This window comes from Leucoraja erinacea, chromosome 6 (genome assembly GCF_028641065.1).
Source record: "Leucoraja erinacea ecotype New England chromosome 6, Leri_hhj_1, whole genome shotgun sequence".
Classification (NCBI taxonomy): domain Eukaryota; kingdom Metazoa; phylum Chordata; class Chondrichthyes; order Rajiformes; family Rajidae; genus Leucoraja; species Leucoraja erinaceus.
Window position 1 is genome coordinate 67,975,434 of NC_073382.1, and position 25,165 is coordinate 68,000,598.

At 40.6% G+C, this 25,165-nt stretch overlaps 1 protein-coding gene across 6 annotated transcripts in view; it reads left to right on the top strand.

The window, feature by feature from the left end:
* LOC129698258 (centrosomal protein of 63 kDa-like) overlaps positions 1-19,536 on the top strand; it is an 85,658-nt gene extending 66,122 nt beyond the window's left edge. For all 6 annotated transcript variants that reach the window (XM_055637286.1, XM_055637288.1, XM_055637291.1 and 3 more), the window contains 4 exons: positions 436-522; positions 2,045-2,250; positions 9,052-9,361; positions 17,356-19,536. In XM_055637286.1, the coding sequence (XP_055493261.1) occupies positions 436-522; positions 2,045-2,250; positions 9,052-9,361; positions 17,356-17,568 (816 nt within the window). In that variant the 3' untranslated portion in view covers positions 17,569-19,536. The remainder of the gene's footprint in view (positions 1-435; positions 523-2,044; positions 2,251-9,051; positions 9,362-17,355) is intronic.
* The last annotated feature ends 5,629 nt before the right edge of the window (positions 19,537-25,165 follow it).

Sequence of the window (25,165 nt, forward strand, 5' to 3'; positions counted from 1 at the left end):
CATTTCAATTTAAAGTCTCTTCAATGGTTGCTTAAAAGTATTCTTTAAAATTGCTCCTATCTATGAGAAGCTTGGAGTTGAGAACAATGAGATTGTTTGTTTTTAAACTTGGAAAAGAGCAGTTTACATGCTATCTGTTACATGCTAGAAACAGACAACATATGCTAAAACAGATACATGAATTAGCAAGATCCATTTTAATCTTGGATTATGATGTGAAGGTGTCTTTAACTTAAATGCATAATAATATTTGGCTTGATAAATATGCATGGCAGCCTGCATTTGTGGTAGCCATCATTCTTTTTAATGCTCTCCCAATGTTTGTAAGAATATGCAAATTAACCATTCGTCATGTGTATGAACACAATTTTAAAATCAAATTAAATGAAGTCTTTGTTGTGAACTGTGCAACTCATAGTTGTATCTGAATTCTAGGTGGCCATGGACCAGCTTGAATCTCTTAAAGCAGAGAATAAACACTTAAAGGAAATGTTGCAAACTTTGGAAGGTCAAAGAGCTATGGTAAATGGAGAGGAAACATCAAAAATGAGATTGTTTTGTTGTGGAAGATTGTACATTTTTAAAAACACTTTTTAATAACAAGTAGACATTGCTTGCCAATGAGCATGAATCAAAATTCTCTGTGATTTTATTATGCATTTTGCTTTCTGATGAGCACTCTGCAATGCTATTCAGCTAAAAGGAAGAATAAGTGGATATAAATGTCATTATTATAAATGTGTATGACTACAAAAATGCATTAGGAGGTTATATTTGATTTGGCATATAGCTTTTCACATATCACCACATCAGACTGTTTACAATATTGCTATGCACTGATTCCAAAGGGAATGGCAGGGTATCATACTTGGCATGGTCATACCTGGCTGTTTAAGATATCCTAAATGTCAGGAGCTGGCATAGCTGGCTGTCCACTCCATTTCTGGACTCACCATTGAATCTGTGAGAGCTATGACTCAAAAATAGATCACCTGAATACACTTAACATACAGCCCTTGGCTTTGTACCATGGAGAACTGATGTGCGAATGGCACCCCCATTTGCAGAGTCATGGAATCAGCTTGGAAACGGACCCTTCGGCCCAACTTTCCCAGCCAGCCAACATGCCTGAGTTTGGCCCATATCCCTCAACCTATCCTATCTATGTACCTGTCTAAATGTTTCTTAAACGTTGTGATAATACCTGCCTTAACTACGTCCTTCAGCAGCTCGTTTCCTATACCTAACATCCTTTGTTTAAAAAAAGTTGCTCCTTGCGTTCATATTAAAACTTTCTCCCTATCACCTTAAGCATATGCTCTCTGATTCTCAATTCACCATCTCTGGGTAAAAGACTCTGTGCATTTACCCTATCAATTTCTGTCATGATCTTATATGCCTGTTCCTCCTGTGTTCCAATGAATAAAGTCCTAGCCTGCTCAACTTCTCCCTATAGCTCAAGCCCTCGTAAATCTTTTCAGCGCCCTTTCCACTTAACACGATCTTTTCTGCAACATAGTGACCAAAACTGAACACAATACTCTAAAAGTGGCCTTGCGTCTTGTACAACTATAACATGTCCTCCTAATTTCTAAACTGAATACACTGACTGATGAAGGCCAATGAAAGCCTTCTTGACCACTCTATTTACTTGTGATACTACTTTCAAGAAACGATGTACCTGCAGTCCTAGATCCCTCTGCTCTACAACCTCCCCCCCAGAGCCCTGTCATTCACTGTGTTGGTTTTGTCCTGGTTTGACTCATTTTTCAGTGGCATAGTACCTGTTGACTTATAGCTCTTTTGGTTCATAACATCTATTGTCTAAATTCAAGCCATTGATTTATGAATACACCAATTTGTGGATTGTTTTAGTAATATGCTTGACATAACTATGTTTTTTCTTACCTTCCCATTTTATGAAAAAAGTAATTTAGAAGTTTACAGAGAAAAGATCAATAAAGCACTGTTTGCCCTATATTGATTAACCAATCATCCAACAAAAGATTGATACTGTTTCAGTGTATTTATTATCCCATTGCAGATAGAAAATAATCAATTGAAGGAACTTCAGAATACTTATGCAGCCTCTATCCATAAACTGGGTTATGACAATAAACTGTTACAGAAGGACTTGGTGAAATTAAAGGCAGAACTAGAAATGTCTACCAGGACTAGCCAGGAAAAGTATGAAGCAGCTCTCCGCCATACACAACATGCTGTTACAGAGATGAAAGAACATGAAAGCAGGTAATGTGGATGTTTGCATGATTTTGTTTCAACTATTATTAAGCACATGCCTAGAAACTGGATTTCCCCCTCTTTTGGCATCTTAAATATATATTGCATCAACACTAATGCCCAATTGAATATCCTGCAAAAAACTAATGAATCGGGGCAACAGTGCATTAGAAGCAGTGCTGTGATATTTTTCACAAAGTTGTTCCCATCAGAAGCTGAACGTAAGATGTTATGGCTGCCGTGTCACAGTCATGCTGATTGCTTCAAGCACTGTCCCTGTGACATCCACAGTACAACTATATAAAAGATTACAAAGGCGATAAGGGAATTAACGGGAGGGAGAGGATGCAACACACCCTCCTAGGTGACTGGACAATTCCTCGTGATTGTCTGGCCTAATTGACTTCTGTGCTGTGAATGGGATCACTCCACTGTGAGGTGCAAGCTAAGCTCACATCTAAAGATTACAGCATTCAGCATAGCTATCCATTGAATAAAAAGTGTGCAATAGTGAAGGAATTGGCCAATTCTATCACTTCCTTGAGTATTGAAATGTTAGGCTGGCAGATGCTGTAAGCAAAGGAACAGTATTATATAATAGTGTAAACCTGCATATGTTTTTTTGTGTGAATATTCAATGATGATTGCTTGTTGCATCAAGACCTCCAATTTACATCAATAAGAAAGAGCAATCTATTTCAGAAATAAATTGGAGTTTTGGGAGCAACATTTAGAAAAAAAAAACAGACTAATTACTGTTCAGAGGAACCAACCAACACAAACCCTTTAATGTTAAGGCTGCATAATTAATCTTCCACACTGCATTCAGATTTTGCAATGTGCGTTGCCACATGCTTGAACAACATTCATTTGGTGCATAACTGATGTCAGAAAATTGTGGGCTGAGTTAAGATGAATTGCATATGGAAGAGCACATACTAGTTTATCAATTATTATGATATTATCTGAAAATTAGCACTGGTGCAAACTACCTGGTTAAACCAATTTGCATATGAAAAAAAATTGTGCAGATTGATCCATTTTCTAGGCCAGAATGTTTAATTTTGGAAACCCAATATCCTTTTTACATCAAGGTTTACCTATTTTAACCATATGTCAAATCTGCTTGTAGCTATGTGGAATGGAGCTCAATACAGTCTGTATTGGTGATATTATTTGAGAAATGCTGAGATATTTTCACATCAAATGGATAAAATAACCGAAGCTTGCACATTTGAGGATGACTCAACAAAATCTGTTGAGAACTCTGTATCGAAGGAAAGTCGTGGCATTGACTTCTCGTTGCCATCAGCATTGCCACTAACATGCAGACAAGTGCCTGAAAATGTTCAATTCCCCTTGCAAACAATAATAATATAATAATAAATCTTATTTATATAGCACATTTTTAGTCAACTTGCATTGACCCCAAAGTGCTTCACATAATTACATTACATTTACACACAGGCAAAGGTGGGTGAAGTGTCTTGCCCCAAGGACACAACGACAGCATGCACTCCAAGCGGGATTCGAACCGGCTACCTTCAGGTCGCCAGCCGAACACTTAGCCCATTGCGCCATCTGTCATCCCACAACAAGCTATCAGACAAGTCAGTGTCCCTATTTTTTTTTTAATGGAGATCAGCTGACACACTATTAACCTCTCCCAATGCTGTCTCAATGGCATGGAAGACAACCAGACTGCAGATGCACTCATCTAGAGCAAAAATTAAACTGATCACCAACTTTCTGCGCCAGAATCCTGATGCAGAGTCTCGTCCAAAACGCTGACTTAACCATTATCCCCACAGATTTTGTCTGACTCACTGAGTTCCTCAGGCAGTTTGTTTCCTGCTCATTGAGGTGGCACTTCCAAATATATGCTGTCAAGTGTATTAATGGCAGTTAGATGCAGAATTTTAAACTCCCATATTCCATTTTATGATTATTCATTGCATTAATAAGGAATCCTTTATCTTGTAAGGATCCATTGCGTGCATGCTAATCTCTTTGGAACAGCACCTCCACTTCAGACGGATAGACCGCAGCCACGAATCGATGAAGCAGAATCCAATGCACCAACTTTCAGTGCACAGACCATTATTAGCCATAGCTGTTACAATCTAATCCCTGTCATTAGACAAACTATGTTACTGATCAATGAGAAAACAGATCCAAGTGTCAGTAGAAAATGACAGCGACCTTTATAAACCCAAGTATTATCTGAGGAAGCAATAGGATGGCTAATGGTAATATTTAATTTGTTTGTAATAAGTGACAATCATCTAATGCTTTGATATTAATGAAGTTTATAAAGATGTTGTTTGTAAGGACATAACAAATCTGGGTATAATAGTCTACCTAATTTTTCTTTCATTGAAGTTGATGCTTTCTGCTAAATTATTTTTTTGAGATGTGCCCAGGCAAAAATGTACCTATTTAACTTAATTTTTCTTTGCTTGTTTCCATATTTGCATTTGCTCTAAAGATTTTTCTCAGAGCAGTCATCTTTTCGTCTTTTTCCTCATCTCCTTTCTCTGGTATGACTGAATTTCAGAATTGTTAACTTTGAAATAATATATTTTAATTGTTTGGTTTTCAATAAACTGCCTCGATATTTACAGAAGCTGCAACAATATCACTGCCCAGCAATATTAGATAGTTTTAGACAGGTTATCCAGTCACATTGCTATATGTGCTTGTATTTCACAAATTTTGTTTTTCATGTTGCAACATTGTCCACATTTCAAAAGTAATTTATTTTCAATGGGCATTCAGAAATGGTGAAAGATATCGGCCTATAATGTCTATCTCACAGGGCAATGATTATAGTGCACTAGGCTGTAGAATTTCATTTGCAATTGGTAGGTATGTTACAAAACCTACCTGAATCGCCATTGGGAATCTGCCCACAGCCAGGTCCGCGATTTTGGCGCTGTTTGGAGGGGGCGGGTTTAAAACGCGATTTTTACTAGGCTGTACTAATCGCAGATGTTCAGCCTAGTAAATCATTAACGAAAAATCGCTGCAAGACCCGTTCGCAAAAGGTATTATTAGTTTTATAGGCCTCGATAATATAGTTATAATAGTTTTAAAATTACTGTCTCATTCCGCAACCTCTCACAGCCCCAGGGTTTTATAAAGCAAACAATTAAAGGTATGTACCTTATTTTTACATTAAATGGGGCATATATATAACCCTATATATCAAGTTATCTATAGCGAGTAGTTTATTTTGGGCTTTTTATATCCCGCAGTATTTTTCTCGGCATTTGAGGGCACTAATCCAGCGCGATGTCAACGTTCTAAACCAGCGCGTTCACAGAAACCCACTAGAAAGCCGATTTAAATGGGCATTTATTTACAGCAATTGAACACTAAATTCCTTCCATTTGCCCTATAAATTAATGTAAATTAGATATAAAAATCATGTTATATTGTGAATTATTTGTGAATAATCTTTGGACACTTAGGCTATTTAAAAATGTTAATCTTTCCTTAAGAAATGGGCTTTTGACTATCCAAGATCACAGCTTTTTTGTAATGTCCATTGAAAATCAATAGGGAACAAGATGCTAATTTCCGAGTATGAAAATGGCCATAACTTTTTTAATACTTGAGATATGAAAGTGAATTTGGTGTCAAATTAAACTTATTGTTATGGTTTATCTGATGGGATAAATTGCAGACTTGATTTTTAAAATCTCAAAATTTTGTAACATTGCTACAATTGGGTTTTAAGTGTATCCATAACCACAACTTGGGATTTTTTGTTCTTAATCTTGCAATGGCTGCTGGATTTATGTATTGATATAAAAAGTGAGAAGCTCGTGTGTTGATATCATGTCTATAAACTGTGCATAAAATGCTAGAACGCCGAGGTACGCTTTAACCAAAACATTGGAGACATCTGTGATGTTAAAGGCAGCTTTGTTTTCTTAGCATCAGGTGTCTGAGCATCCATCTTGTTCTCGTGAAGCTCTACTTTTAAATATTTTCAATGGTGATTTCAACTAAATTTATCTCGCCCTCAAAAATTATCTCAATCCATCCTCTCTTCCTTTCCATCATAATATTCTCTAATTCACACACACCTACCCTCCCTCCATTGCCTTGTTAACTCTTCCATTCACAAAATAGGTGAGATCTTGAAAACCAATGGTGTAAAATCCAGATGTGCAAGCTGCCTTGGGTCTTGTGTGGAAAATAATAACACTTCCCTCGGCATTAAAAAAAACGGTATATATTTCATGGTGTTGAATAATTTTTAATTCACTTTATTCGTTAATTTGCCTTCCTTACTGCCTTTCATGTTTCTTTATCATGCCAAACTTTAAATTTATTTGAATCCTGTTTGATTTTTGGCTTTCAAATCTGACCTATTTTGTCGAATCCTGACACTGATCTTACTTGTTGTGAGGTTTTTTTTACAGTGATATCAAGGGTCACTAACAATATAATCACAATATTATTTTTAATGGTGTTCAATTTTAATAATGACTTGATTTCTTAAAGTATCAATATTCATCTTTGCAGCATTAGCCAATAGAGATGTTTTACACAGTTAATTATTGACAGTATTTTATTGATGATCTTGTTGACAACCACGCTTGAAAATTCAATTTAATCATTACGAAATATTCTGTGCCACCACTCATTTGATCATTCATCACCCAAATACACTCAAAGGTGCAAATTAGTTATCGTTCATGCACTGTGGGGATCCATGAAGTCTCGTAACTCTCGTAAAGATTAATGTTCCACACACTGTAGTGACAGAATCCTTAATTTTATATCTTTACTTTTAATCTTGCCATGATTTTTGGTTAGATGGATGTGGTGAGAAAAGGTAGATAAATTGGAGTTGGGAACTTGCCTAGTCTGACCAGGCTAACCACAGTTTTGAATTGCAAGTTCCAAGATCACTCACTCCAAGCTTGCAGGGTGCTCTTTAAGTATGTAAGTCAACTTCTGATAAAGTCTATCAAGGCCAATGCATTATTTCAGACTGAATTATGGAGCATTGGTAGCTTACCTGTTTCATGCCCACCCACTCCAACCTTTCCCAAATATTCAGGCCTCTTCATTTTCAATGTCCGATCTTTTCACCATCAGAAATATAATGTTCCGCTGTAACAAATTAGATTGAAATGTTTTGAAGAAAGTCATCGTTAAATGCACTGTATCCTATGAAAATAGATTATGTAAATGATGCCCTAAGGATAACCATTATGTAAAAGGAGATGATAATCAAAACACATACTATCTTTGTAACCACTTCTCTCAAAACTCTGATCATTGAGTCTATGGAATGTGTCAGCTTCTTTGCTCACTAACTTCTCATGTACTATATTTTGACTAATCATCTTTTTGGTACTTCATTTTCACGTTGATATTGTCTCAATCATCATATTGGTGCTTAAGATTAAATGAATAAGAGGAAGATGTGGTTCTCCCTGAGACAGATTCCACAGTCTTTCCAGAGGACACAATCTTGATCTGTCCCTTGCCCATATTATCCATGATAGTGCCTTCTAAAGAGCATGTGTTGTTGCCAAGCATGTGTATCTTGGAACCAACTTCAAATGTACAAACTAAGATAGTATTTTAGTGTTACTCTTGTGAGGTGTTCTGGTGATATTCTTGCTAGTTTTGGATAGTGTAGGATGGTATTGTATTGGCATGGACGTGAATAAAGTGAAAGATGCAGAAATTCTTCAGAGCCACTGAAGCAGGTGAGATGTTACAGTGGTAGACAAATGCTGGAGAAACTCAGTGGGTGAGGCAGCATCAATGGAGCAAAGGAAATAGGTTAAGTTTCGTGTCAAAACCCTTCTTCGACCCGAAACGTTGCCTATTTCTTTCGCTCCATAGATGCTGCCTCACCCGCTGAGTTTCTCCAGCATTTTTGTCTACCTTTGATTTTCCAGCATTTGCAGTTCCTTCTTAAACGCGATGTTGCAGTGAATGGAGTGATGGGCAGGGGGATTGTGAATCAATAACTACTGCACAACTAAGTTGAAATCAATGATCAATGTAAGTTTAGAGTTTTATCTCAGAAATTCTGTTTAGGACATTGAGTAATGTATTCATTACCTGCAGTTCGCAGAAACAATATTTCTGTTGCTAACACGTTCTGTATCGATATGGAAAAGATAACTATATATGTTGCGAAGGTCAAATACACCCCTCCCCCTCTACCATCATTTTCAAAGGGGCATTTTGAAAAGTTGAGCATAATATGAACTTGATTGCCTTCACATTGTACCTGTTCTTCAAGAGGTAGAGGCTACTTAAAAATTATTCCAATAATGTATGATATCATAAAAAGTATTCCTGTCTATTATTAACTATCATTTGGTAATTTAATGTTAAACATGTATGAAAACAAGTTAACAGAATTTAAGCCCACTGTGTTTCGTTAGTGATTAGAGTGGGCCAGCATGTGATTTCAGTTTTCGATGAACTTGCAACGTTTTACAAACTTGGGAGTGGTATTTAAATGCAAGTTACTTCTTCATTGTCCTGTGATGAACCTGTCTGGACCTCATAACGGAGGTTTAGGGCTTGGATGAGTTGATCCCTTCTTATATGATTGAATATCCACAAGGAAAAGCCTTGTAAATTTAAAGAAAGCGTTTAGAATCATCTATCAAAGCCAAATTATTAAGATGCTTTTATTTGTTACCTGATGCTCTAATGACATGAAAAGATAACCAAGTTCTACTGCATAGTGTGTCCAGCTAGGTTAGCTCAATTAGACATTCTGTTAAGTTGTTGAATTGACTATTTTTGTTTTGTGAGTTGTAGGAGAGTTAAGAAATTGCAACAGGAAAATGAGAAGCAAATGAGCACCGTGGAAAGCAAACTTGAAGAAACGATACAACATTATGAAGAAAAAATTAAAAACCTTCAGAAGAACAGCTTTAATATTTCTGCACCATGCTTCAGGAGTACAGAAAGTAGAGAATATTCATTGGAAAGAAACCTTGCACCCACAAATATAGCAGATAACTCTTTTTTCCATTGCAATAATGTTAAGAATGAACCGTGTGCAGATAAAAATGAATCTGATTGTTCTCTATGCACCGTCCTTACCCAAGAGAGCTCCCTGCCACTGGTAAGTGTTCGTCTATAAGAATTTATGATTAATTCTCAAAATTCTTCCCCCAATGTTTCTAATATGGGTTGATAGCAGGACTGTTAGTCCTAAAGTGAAAAGATTCACAAATCCAGGTTGACATTTTGGTAGTGTATTGGAGAAATGCCACATCATCAGAACTACTAATTTGGAAAAAATGTTATCAGTGTCCTATCAGTTCGTTAAAGTGGATGCCATAATATATTTAGAAAAGTTTAAAGAATTCATAGTATCCTATTTAACATTTATTCCTCAACCAAAGAAAGGAAAGTGATGTAACATGTTGCTTGGGCAATTCTGCTGTGAAAAGATGCTATCTTGGGTTTTCTTTTCCATTTTCCCCATTTGCACAAGTTCTTCCCAAGGCCAGGTGATCATTGGGAACTTTTTAAAGACAAAATGCTGAATTTTGGTTGAGCTAACAGAGCTTTCGATCTATCATTTGATTTCAATGATTTTTTTAATTGCATTATATACATCTACTCTCCTCGTTTACAATTTCTGCATCCACTGAGACATTCTTCTTTGGAAAACTAAGCAATACATCAATGTAGCCTCCAAACTTTACTCTATGTCATTTGCATATAGGAAATGTAGCAGGAGAAGAATGTATGGTATGCCTGCTCTATTTTGCAAAATTACCCAAACAGCAGGATGCATCCCTTCAGATGCCACCCTAAACCCACTTTCCAGAGTTGTCTTGGGTTATTAAAATTAAAAAAGACAGCACAGTCGTGCAGTAGTAGACCTGCTGTCTCTCAATGCCAAAGACCCAGGTTTGATCCTGACTACAGGTGCTCTCTATGCAGAGGTTTGATACTGGTCTCCCTGTGACCACGTGGGTCTTCTCCAATTGCTCTGGTTTTCTCCTACATTTCAAAGACGTGCAGGTTTGTGGCTTAATTAGCTTCTGTAAATTGCCTTTGGTGTGTAGAATGCGAAAGTGGGATAACATAGAACTAGTGTAAGGGTATCTGGCGCTGTAAGGCAGCAACTCGCCCTGCAGAAGGGTATTGAGTACAGGATTGGGGACATCACACTACAGTTGTACAAGTTTTTGGTGAGAAATATTATGTGCAGTTCTGGTTGGCCTGCTATAAGAATGATATCATCAAGCTGGATAGGGCGCAGAAAAGGTTCACCACGATGTTACCAGGACTCGGAGCCTTGAGTTATAAGGCAAGGCTAAGATTTTTACCCCTGGTATGCAGAAGGCTGAGGGGTGAACTTATAGATGTAAATTATACAAAATCATCAGAGGCATAGATAAAATAAATGGTCACCGTATTTTTTCCCAGGGTGGACCAGTCCAGTGCCAGAGGGTATGGATTCAAGGTGAGCGGGAAAGTTTTTAGAGATTTGAAGGGCAATTTCTTCAAGCAGAGGGTAGTGCATTTATGGAATGAGCAGCTAGTTGTTGTGGCAATTACAATTGTGACGCTTGAAAGATACTTCGGAGGGTTATGGGCCAAATGCAGACAAAGAGGACTAACGGTTATAAAACTTGATTGTCATGGTCAAGATAGCTCAAGGGCCTGTTTCCATGCAGTATGATTCCATGAAAAGATTTTCTCATTGAGAGAATGCAGCCAATAAATCACTTGACTGGTTCCAGGGGAGTAGATAGGGAGAATGGGGAAAATCACAACAAAACTCACAAAATTCTTAAAGGGCTCGGCGGCCTAATTGAAGGGAGGATGTTTCCCCTTATTGAGGAGCCTGGGACACGGGGATCATAATTTCAATATAAAACTAGACTTCAGGCGTGGCCTTCCGCTGCCAAGGCCTACCGCTGTGTGGCGGGGGGGGGGGGGGGGGGTGAAGGGTAGGGGAGTGTGTGTGTATGGGGGGGGGGGTGGGGGAGAAGGGGTTGTTGGGGTAAGGGAGGGGGTAGGGGGAGGGGGGTGTATGTAGGGAGGGGTGTGTGTAAGGTGGGCGGGAATGGGGGTGCGAGGTGGGGTGGAGGGGAAGGATGTGTTGGGGGGAGGGGGTTGTGGTGGGGAGGGGATGGGTGTGTGGGGCGGGAAGCATGTGGGGGGAGGGGGATTTATGGGCGGGGGATGAGTAGGGGGAGGTGATTGGGAGGGGAGTTGTGGGGATAGGGGAGGGGATGGGGTGTGTGTGTGGGGGGGGGTGGGGGGGTCGGACTGGGTGAGGGGGGTGTGTGTGGGGTGGGGGGGGTGTGTGGGGGTGAGGGGTGTGATGGGGGGGAGGGGTGTGTGGGGGGGGGGGGGGGGCTCTCAGCGGCTCCCGGCCCCGGTTCTGACAACACTCACCAGCTCCGACCGCACTCACTGGCTCCAGCTCCGACCACACTAACCGGCTCCAGCCTCGCTCTGCGGCTCCCGGCCCAGACCTCAGTCAGCATATTCAGGCCCCGGCTCCTCTCGCACTCAGTGTTTCCCGGCTCGTCGTAGTGGTGGTCGCAGAACACGGCCCCCTGCCTGCGGACACGGCCCCCCGCCTGCGAAACGACCCCCCCCCCCGCCTGAGAAACATGGCCCCCCCCCCGCACTCTGCTCACTCCGCTCCTACAGCTTTATTCTCCTCGCCGCTGATGATTGGCAGCAGGTGCCAGAAGGGGTGTCACCATCCAGGGCCTTGACAGGAGAGAAGACCAATACCTTTTGCAATATTTCACCGATTGGAACAAAAGTTGGCGCACTTGCAGCACAGGAGAATGGAGAGGAAGTTGATGAAAAATCTTAGCGTTATCGGGTACTGTTTTTGCGCAAATTTAAAAACAACGCAAACCGGAAGAAGACAAAAAGAGTTTTAGGGAAGGAAGGAAGTAAAGATGGAAAGATGGATGGATGGATGGATAAGGTACTCAAGGGACTTGAAACAGTATACAATCAGGTTTTGGTCATCTTTCACATCTACAACATTTCAAAGTTAATGTCCCACAAGCCAGGACCACCTGTTTATCTATGTTTCATTCCACCATTTCATAGAACCATTATTATTACAAAGGAGGCATCATAAGGGCCAGAATTTGTATAGAATTTGCCTTAAAGATGGGGAAACTCCAGGGTCACAATTGGCATTCTAAAGTATGCATTAAGTAACATATTTCCAGTGATGTTTCCAATGTAATTTATAACAGTCATGAAAATTTATAGTTTAATGGCTATGGCATTAAACAATGTTTCTAGAGCCTAGAAAATAATCTCAGTTGAAATATCACTGCTACATCTTGAGAATTTGAATTTTAGTTTCTAAAAAAATATGGCAAATGGAAAATATTGGTATCAAAGTTGAATTATGAAGCTGGTGACTGTTCACTTAACCTTAATTGATTTAATGTCGTTTTAAGGAGAAAAACAAATACTTTGTCAATACAATACAAATCGAGCAGGACGATGTCAAAAAAGAGAATCCTCCTTTGATGCCACACTGCTGATGTTGGACTTCACTCAATTCCAAAAAAAGATCTTTTATAGCCAGCTCTTAAAATCCATGTCTGCTGGATCTAGATCAAGGAATTGATACCTAATGTTTCTGCTCATCAGTAGTGGAAATCACCACCACAATCTCAGTTTCTGACTGTGCCAAGTCCTCATTTGTTTATTTTGTGCTTCATCTCCAATAACCCTCTGGATCAGGGGTCCGTAATCTTGTTCTTTTTGGGGCCAGGACCCATGTCTGTGAGCGGATGGCGGGCCACATCTATCACCATAGTTAATAAATAGAGGTAATAATAATAATGCATACTAACTCAATTAGTAATCATACATACTAATAATACATAAATTAGTAATAATACATATTAATACATACTGACTAGTGTGACACTTGATGTTGTTTTTCGCATTAGTTTTCACGTGTTTTTCAATTAGTTTTCTGCAGATCCCAGATCCCTCGCTTGCCCCGGGACTGGCGCGTCTCCGGGGGACTAGCTGCAGTTCCCAGATCCCTCACGTCTCCGGCACTAGCTGCAGTTCCCAGGTTGCGAAAACGAAGTGAAAAAATACACTCCTGCCGGCTGGATGATTTTGGGTTGCAGGCCGGATCTGGCCCGTGGGCTGTAGGTTACCGACCGCTGCTCTAGTTTAAGCTTACAGAATTTTATTTCTTTGTGATGCCTACACTATTTATCAATCAGAAAAATTATTCTCTTATACATTATTTCCATAACATCATGAGGGCGGATGGGGGGGAAGCTCCTTAAACTGAACAATTTACACACCAATAAATAAATATATTGATTATTACTAAAACCGGGTTATATGTGCATGTGGCAAAATGTCTCTATGCTTTTCAGAGGCTAAAATGGGATTAATAGGAGGGATGGCCAAATGCTTGGTTAAAGTGGTGGACAAATAGAGAGCGATGAATCAAGAGATTCAAGAGAGTTTATTGTCATGTGTCCCTGATAGGACAATGAAATTCTTGCTTTGCTTCAGTACAACAGAATATAGTAGGCATTGACTACAGAACAGATAAGTGTGTCCATATACCATTGTATAAATATATACACACATGAATAAATAAACTGATAAAGTGCAAATAACAGATAATGGGCTATTAATGTTCAGAGTTTTGTCCGAGCCAAGTTTAATAACCTGACGGCTGTGGGGAAGTAGCTATTCCTGAACCTGGTTGTTGCAGTCTTCAGGCTCCTGTACCTTCTACCTGAAGGTAGCGGGGTGATGAGTGTGTGGCCAGGATGGTGTGGGTCCTTAATGATGCTGCCAGCCTTTTTGAGGCAGCGACTGCGGTAGATCCCCTCGATGGAAGGAAGGTCAGAGCCGATGATGGACTGGGCAGTGTTTACTGCTTTTTGTAGTATTTTCCTCTCCAGGGTGCTCAAGTTGCCGAACCAAGCCACGATGCAACCGGTCAGCATGCTCTCTACTGTGCACCTGTAGAAGTTAGAGAGAGTCCTCCTTGACAAACCGACTCTCCGTAATCTTCTCAGGAAGTAGAGGTGCTGATGTGCTTTCTTAATAATAGCATCAGTGTTCTCGGACCAGGAAAGATCTTCAGAGATGTGCACGCCCAGGAATTTGAAGCTCTTGACCCTTTCAACCATCGACCCTTGATATAAACAGGACTGTGTTACCCCATCCTACTCCTTCCAAAGTCCACAATTAGTTCCTTAGTTTTGCTAGTGTTGAGGGCCAGGTTATTGTGCTGGCACCATATAACCAACGTTCAGGGAACAGGATTTGGTCAGGAATAAAAACAGCCAGTTGGTCAGGAATAAAAAATAATAAAGGCAAGAAATAATTTGTTGGAGGGGTATCTAGGCCTCTTAACTAACTACATGGTAACAGAGCATAAAGGAATAAATAATGGGAGCTTGTCAGAAAGATATAGGAAAAAACATTGGGGATTTCAATCTACAGTATATACTGACTGGAAAAATCACTGTAAATTGGAGCAGCAGCACCTCATATTTCACTTGGGCAGTTTGTACCCCAGCGGTATGAACATTGACTTCGCTAATTTTAGGTAGTCCCTGTTTTTTCCTCCTCTTCTCAGCTCTCCCTCAGCCCACTGTCTCCGCTTCTTCCTTTCTTCTTCGCGCCAGCATTTTTGTCTACCTTCTGTTATCAAGGGGGAAGTGTTTTTGCCAATTCGTACATATTGTGGTCTATGGATGAGGAAGTCCAGGATTCAGTTGTAAAGGGATACGCAGAGACTCAACTCCCTGAGCTTGGTGTTTAAGAGGGAACTGCAGATGCTGGAGAATCGAAGGTTACACAGAAAAGCTGGAGAAACTCAGCGGGTGCAGCAGCATCTATGGAGCGAAGGAAATAGGCAACGTTTCGGGCCGAAACCCTTCTTCAGGGAAGGGATCCCTGAAGAAGGGTTTCGGCCCGAAACGTTGCCTATTTCCTTCGCTCCATAGATGCTGCTGCACCCGCTGAGTTTCTCCAGCTTTTCTGTGTATCCCTGAGCTTGGTAACTGGTTTGAGGGGATGATGGTGTTGAATGCCAAGCTGTAGCCTATGAACAAAAGTCATACGTAAGTTTATTATTGTCTACGTGAGATAGTGCAGTGGGGAGAGCTGGCAAGATCACATCCCTCATTGTTCTATTGTGGCGATAGGCAAATTGTGGTGGGTCCAGGTTCTTGTTAAGGTAGGAACTAGAGTTGATATGCACCATACCAACCTCTTAAAGTATTTCATCACCAAGTATGTTAATGCCGCCGGTTGGTAGTTATTGAGGCATGTCACCTTTTTTTGGGGGGGCACTGGTATTATTTATTGCCCTTTTAAAGCAACTGGGAAACTCAGACTTCAATATTGAGAAGTAAAGATGTCCACAAAAACTCCATCCAGTTGGTTCATGCAGTTTTTAAAATGCAAGCAGGTTGAACATCAGGTTCAGACGCTTTCTCATGGTTTACCCTCCTGAAGGATCTTCTGACATTGGCCTCAGTGACTAAGAATGCAATATCATCACAGGCTCTGGGGGCCCCAAGAAGGCACATCAGTGTTCTCCCTATTGAAGCATGTGTAGAAGGCAATGAGCTCCTCCAGGAGTGATGCCTCAGTGTCACTTGAGCTGCAACTTGTAGGAAATGATGGCATGCAGGCCATGCTACAGCTGCCGAACGTCCATTTCATAGGTAAGCCAAGAAATAGAAATTGCATGATCAATATGCTGAGTGCATATTGGGACATAGAACAGGTCATGTGCTGAAGAGCAGGAGGATTTCCAGGGGTAGATTTAGATTCTCCTGTTTGTCCAATAATCTGAGAAATCTGAGTAAAACCCATTTTATTTCATCGAAAAGCCATCATGCATCTCCTCTGGAGATCTGCACGACCATATTTCAAGTCAAGAGAGTCAATTTAATTGTCATTTGGACCCCTGGAGGTCCAAACGAAATGCCGTTTCTGCAGCCATACATTACACACAAATAGACCCCAGACACAACATAATTACATTTAACATAAACATCCATCACATAACTGTGATGGAAGGCCAAAAAAACTTATCTCTCCACTGCACTCTCCCCCCCCCCCCCCGATGTCAGAGTCAAAGTCAAAGCCCCCGGCTGGCGATGGCGATTGTCCCGCGGCCATTGAAGCCACGCCGGGTGGTGCGAGGTCGCACACCGGGTCTTGGTGTTGGAGCCCCCGGTGTGTGCTCGCAAAGTCCCGTGGCCGTTCCAGCCGCACGGGGTAAATGGTGTTAGGCCCCGCTCCAGGAGCTCTTCGACCCCGCAACACGGGCGGGAGAATTCGCCGTTGCAGGAGCCCCGAAAAGCGGTCTCCCTCCAGGGATCCGCGGGCTCCCGGTGCCGGCGTCCGCAGACCCGCGGCAGCAGCCTCCGACTCAGCAGCAGCAGCAGCATCGGCAGCAGCAGCAGCAGCACTCCTCCACCGCTCCACCCGCTCCGGACTCGGCCAGCTCCGCGACGGCAACGGTGAGTCGGCACCTGAGTCCCCGGCTTCTTCCTGTTGGAGGCCGCTCCTCGTTGCGGCCTCAACGACACCTGAGACCCGACGAGAAAAGGTCGGGTCTCCAGTGCGGGGAGAGATTCAAAAGTTTCCCACCCCACCCCCATCCCCCCACACACACACACCCCAACATAAAATAACAAAAACTACACAGAAACACAGACAAAAAATAACAAAAACGCGGACAGGCTGCAGAGGCCACTGCTGGCCAGAGCCGCGCCGCCTACCGGTTTGTGATAATGGTTTGTGATAATGGTTTGTGATAATGACAATTTAGCCTACTAATTTTACTACATTCTCTAAATCTATTATCTAAAATAGCATTGAATAGATATTACATCTCCTTTAAGAATATAAATTATGTAAATAGGTTACAAATGATTATTTCTGTATCTATAATGAAATAAATTTCAAAATAATGAAGGCAGAACAATTATTCAGTGCGATTTTCAACAAGGTTAAATGTATCTGCTGAAATGTGAATGTTATTACATTTCCAAGTGAACTATTGTTTATGCCATTGAAACTATTTACTATGTTTATGCCATTTAGACGCCCACAGAGATATCAGACACCTCTTCAGTAACAGAACATTTCCTTGAAGAGGAAGAAGAACGGGCCCGAGTCCTGGAGAAATTGCTTAATTCCCACATTAATGAACTACAGGCGGATTCAAAGCATACACTTCAGATATATGCAGGAACCAAAATGGATATACCAGATTCCAGAGCTTCATGGTGTCAGTGCACATGCCAAGATATCTGAAATTGTGTTTTTCTCCTGGATTTATATATGCAGTACAAAGTAAATTAATTGAAGTGCAACATTTGTTGTGGTTTGTGCCTGTATGCAAATACTGAAAACAATGCACATTTTGTTTTACATAATCCATTATTTCATTAGTTCTGAGTTTCCAAAAGTAAATTTTCTTATGGTAATAATATTTGGGTATGTCATGAAAGCATTCCCAGCTAATTTGAAATTAATTTTACATTTAACTATTAATGTTCTTTATATTTCATTGTCATTCTTGAATTGAAAAATCAATCCATTTGGCTAAATCACAAGGGTTCACAGGACAATAATGAAACTTTTGGGCTCCCTGAAATTCAGTATATCGTTAAAACCTCAAACATCCTATATCTTCCAAGATAGACACAAAATGCTGGAGTAACACAGTGGGACAGGCAGCATCTCTGGAGAGAAGGAATGTGTGACGTTTTGGGTCGAGACCCTTCAGACCGATTATTCCAGCATTTTATATCTACCTTCGATTTAAACCAGCATCTGCAGTTCTTTCCTACACCTATATCTTCACCCAGGTATAATTTGGAGTTTGCAGTAGGATGGAATGGAATACTTTGTCACGTGTGACAAGGCAGAGTGACATTCTTTGATTGCGTACGCAATGTATACAAATAGCGGCCATCTAAGGTGCTGACAAAGTTAGGTGAGCTTCTACCTCCAAATTGCTTCTGATAGTTTTGACAGCTAGCAAAACCCCATCACCAGGTTAACATGCTGATACATTTTTAAAACAATTAAAATTGAGATGCATTTAAAATTCTAAACTAAAAATAATTAACGACCAATGCCTAAAAGCACATTTTAAATATTAAATTAAAGCAAAACAATTTAAGTAGTAACAAAATATCTTTTTTGCTTCCTGACCCTTTGCCCTTCAAACCCAACTGAAACCAATGTAGTTTGAGGGTTTCATAAATTTGTGTTGGGCCTAACCCGGAATAGGGCCCCGAGTTATGATACCTTAATATTAAGCATCCCAAATTTGTCATAAGACTTCTCCATTTGATAGCATATACACAAAATCCCTGACTTACCACTGTTTAAATGGCTTGTCACCAGCAACTCAATTATTCAATATCACCATTAGCCAGCATGATTTAGCCCAAGAGCTTACAATTGTTTTTCTGTTGTATTTTCTTATCCTTTAAGTCCTACATTTACTGATTCTGTTCCTCATGTTTCATCTTTCTAATGCCACGGTCTTCACTCCTAATGTTGTTTCCCACTGCTCTCGTTCAATCTTAGCACCAGTCACTTTTCATTATTAAGTCCACTATCTGTCCCTCACTGAACACTCTGCTCAATCACTGAACCTCCCCATTCCAATCATCCTTTATTAATCCATCATCCACTCTACACATCCCATGAGAGAAAGCCTATCTTCTTCCTTTCTTCGTCCTATCATCGCTCCCACTTTGCAATTATTTTCCCTCATAAGAATTGTTTTACCAAATTCAGCTTTTTAAAACGAATAAGATACAGTGGCCAGAAATTCCTGCAACTGATGGACCAGAGGAAGAATAAAATGATAGGACATCCATTCAAAAAAACTCATACTGTATGTCTGAACAAATTGCACAAAGTAGAAAAAACACGGTCTGTGCTACTGGCTTAATAATGCCAAAGTATTTGGAAAATTGTATATACAACATAGTCCAAATTCAGATCACATAGTGTATAGAATAAAGAAATGTCAAGCCTATCTCTGGTCCTCTGGGAATATCTGTAAAGTACAAATGTTAATGGACATAGAAAGATAAAAGGGAGTTCATCTGAAATAGGTAACTTTTAAGATCTCATTTGAAAATAAATATTTTTAATTTGATAAGAAATAAGCAGTGCCATCAATTTCTGAACGCAATTTCAGTGATTGTGAGAATCTCAGATTTTTGTTTAGTAGTTTCCAAAATGGCTTACAAAAGAATATTGGGAAATAATTTCACAAAATAATTTCACAAAAATTTCACTCAGAGAGTGGTGGCTGTGTGGAATGAGCTTCCAGTGAAGGTGGTGGAGGCAGGTTCGTTTTTATCATTTAAAACTAAATTGGATAGTTATATGGAGAGAAAGGAATGGTCTGAGCGCAGGTATATGGGACTAGGGGAGAATACGTGCTCGGCACGGACTAGAAGGGTCGAGATGGCCTGTTTCCGTGCTGTAATTGTTATATGTTATATGGTTATAAAAAAGTATAGCATAGTAAGGAACATGATGCACAGTTTCATTAACAATGCATTGCAACCTATTATCTTTAACATAACATTTCCTTTTCAGAAACATTTATAGGTACATAAAATCTTCCCGTATAATCACTATTATAAGTGTTAAATTAAATATAGTATTCAATTGTAGTAGCTCTTACATATAAATTAGCTAAATTTAATTCATCTACATTTTTTCATTTACTCATTTTCATTTTCTTCTAATAACATTCTTTGCAACATTTATTCTTTTTATCAAGGAGATTCTTCAATACGATAAAGACTGAATTTTCATAGACCCTGCCTCCCACCCATGGTCACTCCCTTATTTAGGGCTGACGTACAGGTGCCAGCCTCACTGGCCCACGCAGCCAGGCGTCTGGTGATTTTTAGTTATTAAGGGAATCACAGGACATGGGGTTAGTCCATCAAAGTACTGAAATGGAAGATCAACCATGATGTTATTCAAAGACCAAACTGATATGGGGGGGGATGACAGACCATTGTCCTGCTTCCATTTCTTCTATTCTTGTGCAAGTGGAGCAGTGTTAAAATTCTGCCTCTGGATGTTTTTGATCTGATCTTTGACTGAAAGAAGCAATTCACCAATGTAAACATGGGTAATCAATTCCACTTGGAATCTTATAGATGCACATGTCTTTTAGTTGATAGCTAATTCCTATCTTATATTTTAAATCAGCAACTTGGGTACAAATGGCTGAACACCAGAGACCTCCATCAGAGCTGCTGCTGCCTAATGCAGATGAGTCAAATCTATTTGTCTGTTTAGCTTGCTGTTTAGTAAGCCAACATATACAGTGTCCTCCATAATGTTTGGGACACAGCAATGTTTGGGACCCAATATTTATTTATTTGCCTCTGCATCCCACAATTTGAGATTTATAATTTTAAAAAATCACATGTGGTTAAAGTGCATATTGTCAGATTTTAATAAAGGCCATTTGTATACATTTTGGTTTCACCATGTAGAAATTACAGCAGTGTTTCTACATAGTGTCCCCCCCCCCCCCCCCCCCCCCCCCCCCCCATTTCAGGGCACCATAATGTTTGGGACAGCAATGCCATGTAAATGAAAGTAGTCTTGTTTAGAATTTTGTTGCATATCCTTTGCATGCAATGACTGCATGAAGTCTGTGATTCATGGACATCACCAGTCGCTAGGTGTCTTTTCTGGTGATGCTCTGCCAGGCATCTTTAGCTTATGCTTGTTTTGGGGGCTAGTCCCCTTCAGTTTTCCCTTCAGCATATAAAAGGCATGCTCAATTGGGTTCAGATTGGGTGAATGACTTGGCCACTCAAGAATTGACAATTTTTTAGCTTTGGAAAAACTCCTTTGTTGCTTTAGCAGTATGTTTGTGATCATTGTCTTGCTGTAGAATGAACTGCCGCCCAATGAGTTTTGAGGCATTTGTTTGAATTTGAGCTGATAGGATGTGTCTATACACCTCAGAATTCATTACGCTACTACCATCAGCAGTTGTATCATCAATGAAGGTAAGTGAGCCAGTACCTTCAGCAGCCATACATGCCCAGGCCATAACACACCCGCCACTGTGTTTCACGGTGGTATGCTTTGGATCTTTGGCAGTTCCTTCTCTCCATACTTTGCTCTTGCCATCACTCTGATATAAGTTAATCTTCATCTCATCTGTCCACAAGACCTTTTTCCTGAACTGTGGTTGCTCTTTTAAGTACTTGGCAAGTAAGAATTTCATTGTCCTATCTGGGACACATGACAAAACTCTTGAAACTGTAACCTGGCCATCCTATTTTTGCAGCTAACCGGTGGTTTACATCTTGCAGTGTAGCCTCTGTATTTCTGTTCATGAAGTCTTCAGCGGACAGTGGTCATTGACAAATCCACACCTGACTCCTGAAGAGTGTTTCTGATCTGTCGAACAGGTGCTTGGGAATTTTTCTTTATTACAGAGAGAATTCTTCTGTCATCAGCTTGGAGGTCTTCCTTGGCCTGCCAGTTCCTTTGCGATTAGTAGGCTCACCAGTGCTCTCTTTCTTCTTAATGATGTTCCAAACAGTTGATTTTGGTAAGCCTAAGGTTTGGCTGATGTCTCTAACAGTTTTATTCTTGTTTCTCAGTCTCATAATGGCTTCTTTGACTTTCCAAGTCTACCTGTATAATAATAATAATAATAATAATAATTTTATTTATAGAGCACTTTAAAAACAAACATAGCTGCAACAAAGTGCTGTACATCACTAATCATTGACAAAAAATTAATACACACCAAAAATAACAATCAAAAGAAATAGTAGGAAAAGACATTTAAAATAAAGAAACATCAAAAACACCACAAACAGAAGCAAAGCCTCAGGCATGGTCAAAAGCCAGGGAGTACAAATGCGTTTTAACACTGGATTTGAAGATGGACAGTGAGGGGGCCTGTCTGATGTGCAGCGGCAGGGTGTTCCAGAGTGCCGGAGCAGCAACAGAGAAGGCTCTATCCCCTCTGAGCCTCCGACTAGACCTCGGTACCTCCAGGAGCAGCTGACCAGCTGACCTGAGGGACCGGGCAGGAGTGTATGGGTGGAGCAGCTCAGAGAGGTAAGGCGGGGCGAGCCCATTCAGAGATTTAAAAACAAATAACAGTAACTTAAAATGAACCCGAAAGTGCACCGGGAGCCAGTGTAGGGAGGCCAGAATTGGCGATATGTGCTCCCTCTTTCGAGTCCCTGTTAAAAGGCGAGCAGCAGCATTCTGAACCAACTGGAGACGAGCCAGTGAAGAACGAGCAACACCAAAATAGAGCGCGTTACAGTAATCCAGCCTAGATGTAATAAAGGCATGGATTACTGTCTCAAAATGCTGCCGCTCGAGAATGGGCTTCACCTTCGCCAGCTTCCTTAGGTGAAAGAAGCTGGACTTAACCACCGCGCATATTTGGCGATCTAATTTAAAGTCACTGTCCATCCTAAAACCCAGGTTCACAACTGTTGGCTTCACGTACCTTGACAATGGACCTAAATCAACAAATGGAGGTTCACGGCAGCCATTGGGATCAAATAAAATCACCTCTGTCTTCTTTTCATTAAATCCAAGAAAGTTTAGGGCCAACCAGGACTTAATGTCATCAAAACAAGACAGAAGCGATTTTACAGAAAAGGCATCTTCCCCCCTCAGCGGCAAATAAAGCTGGGTATCATCTGCATAACAGTGGAAGGAGATGCCATGCTTTCTAAGGATGGAACCCAGAGGAAGTATGTACAGCGAGAAAAGCAGGGGCCCCAGAATCGAACCCTGTGGAACCCCATATGACAGGGGAGCGGAAGAGGATTCAAACCCAGCAAGGCTAACACACATGGTTCTGTCTGCCAGATAGGACCTGAACCATCCCAGGGCACTGTCGCAGATGCCCACTAACTGCTGTAGCCGAGATAATAAGATATTATGGTCCACCGTATCAAAGGCCGCAGACAAGTCCAGCAGGACAAGAACCACACAATCCCCAGAATCATTAGCCAGGAGGATATCGTTAAAAACCCTTAGCAATGCTGACTCCGTGCTGTGCATGGTTTTAAATCCAGACTGGAAGATCTCCCGAATATCATGCTCCTCCAGGAATAGTTTTAGCTGAGCATAAACAACTCTCTCCAGTAATTTAGAAATAAAAGGCAATTTCGAGATGGGTCTAAAATTGGCCAGAACAGATTGATCCAGGCCAGGTTTCTTAAGCAGTGGTTGCACTACCGCATGCTTAAAACTCACGGGGACAACCCCAGAACACTGTATATTGAAATCTCCCATGACCACTTGCCTTTATTACATGGCAATTGTATCTCCTAATGTAATTTATTTATTAAATCCTGGTTCCTGTTCAGAGGCCTGTATATAACTCCCCATCAGGGTTTTTTTTAATCCTTGCAGTTTCTTAGTTCTACCCACAAGGATTCTACATCTGCTCCAATGTCATCCCTTGCTAAGGACTAAATTTCATTCCTTACCAGCAGAGTTATCCCATCCCCTCTGTCCACATGTCTATCTTTTCAATAGGATGTGTAACCTTGGATATTGAGCTCCCCACTCCGATACCCCTTCGGCCATGTCTCCTTGATACTCACAACATCGTACTTACCACTTCCTAACTGCGTTATAAGCTCATCAACTTTGTTACATATCTCCCATAAGGATAAAAGATAATGCTACTGACTTCACAAATAAGTCTTTGGATTTCAAAGAATTTAGCAGGATAGACAAAGAAATAAAGGTAGTTGATAGATACTTGGAACTGAAATGAGAAGAATCCTTGGAGGAATTTAGAAAGGGAGCAGAGCTGGTATTAAAACATTATGTAGGAAAGCAAAGAGGGGTAAGTAGCATTGACAGGCAAAAATTGAGAAAGATATTGAAGCATAATGTGAGTATATGGAGTCATACAGCACAGGCCAGCGGCCCTTCGGCCCAACTTGCCCATGCAGAACACAATTCCTCTGCTCTGGGTAAAAGATTCTGTGCATCTACCCTATTTATTCCCCTCTTGACCATATATACATCTATATGATTACCTATCAGCCTCCCACAGTCCAAGGAATAAAGTCCTCGCCTGCCAGCCTTTCACTGTAGCTCAGGCCCTCCAGTCCTGGTAATATCCTCTTAAATTTTTTCCGTAGTCATTCCAGCCTAACATTGTTGCTATAGCAGGGTGACCAAAACTGAACACAATATTCCGAATGTAGCTTCAGCAGCATCTTGTACAATTCTAACATAACATCCAGCCTCTCTACTCAATACTCCAATGAAGGTCAATGTATTGAAAATCTTCTTGACCACTCTATCTACATGTGACACCACTTTCAAAGAAATATACCTGCACTCCAAGATCCCGCTGATGCACGACACTCCCCTGAACCCTGCCATTCACTGTGAAGGCCCTGCCCAGGTTTGATTTGCCAAAATGCAACACCTCACACTTGTTTGCATTAAACTCTATTAACCATTCCTCGGTCTACTTGCCCAACTGATCAAGGTCCTGCTGTATATATTATTGTAGAGAAATGGGTAATCAAGAAGAGTGAGTCGTATTAGGATCCAAACAAGCATTCTATGCATCTGTGGTCTCAGGAGTCAGTTACACAACACAAAACTAGCCCAACTCACCCACCAAGATGCCCCATTTCCCTACATTCTGACTATCCCTTTAAATATTTCTTATCCATGCCCCTCTCCAAATGTCTTGAATGTGGTTAAAGTACCTGCCTCAACTACTTCCTCCGACAGCTCATTCCATATAGCCACCACCTTCTGTGTGGCTCAGGTTCCTATTAAACCTTTCTCTTCTCACCTTAAACATATGCCCCCTGGTTCTTGATACTCCGAC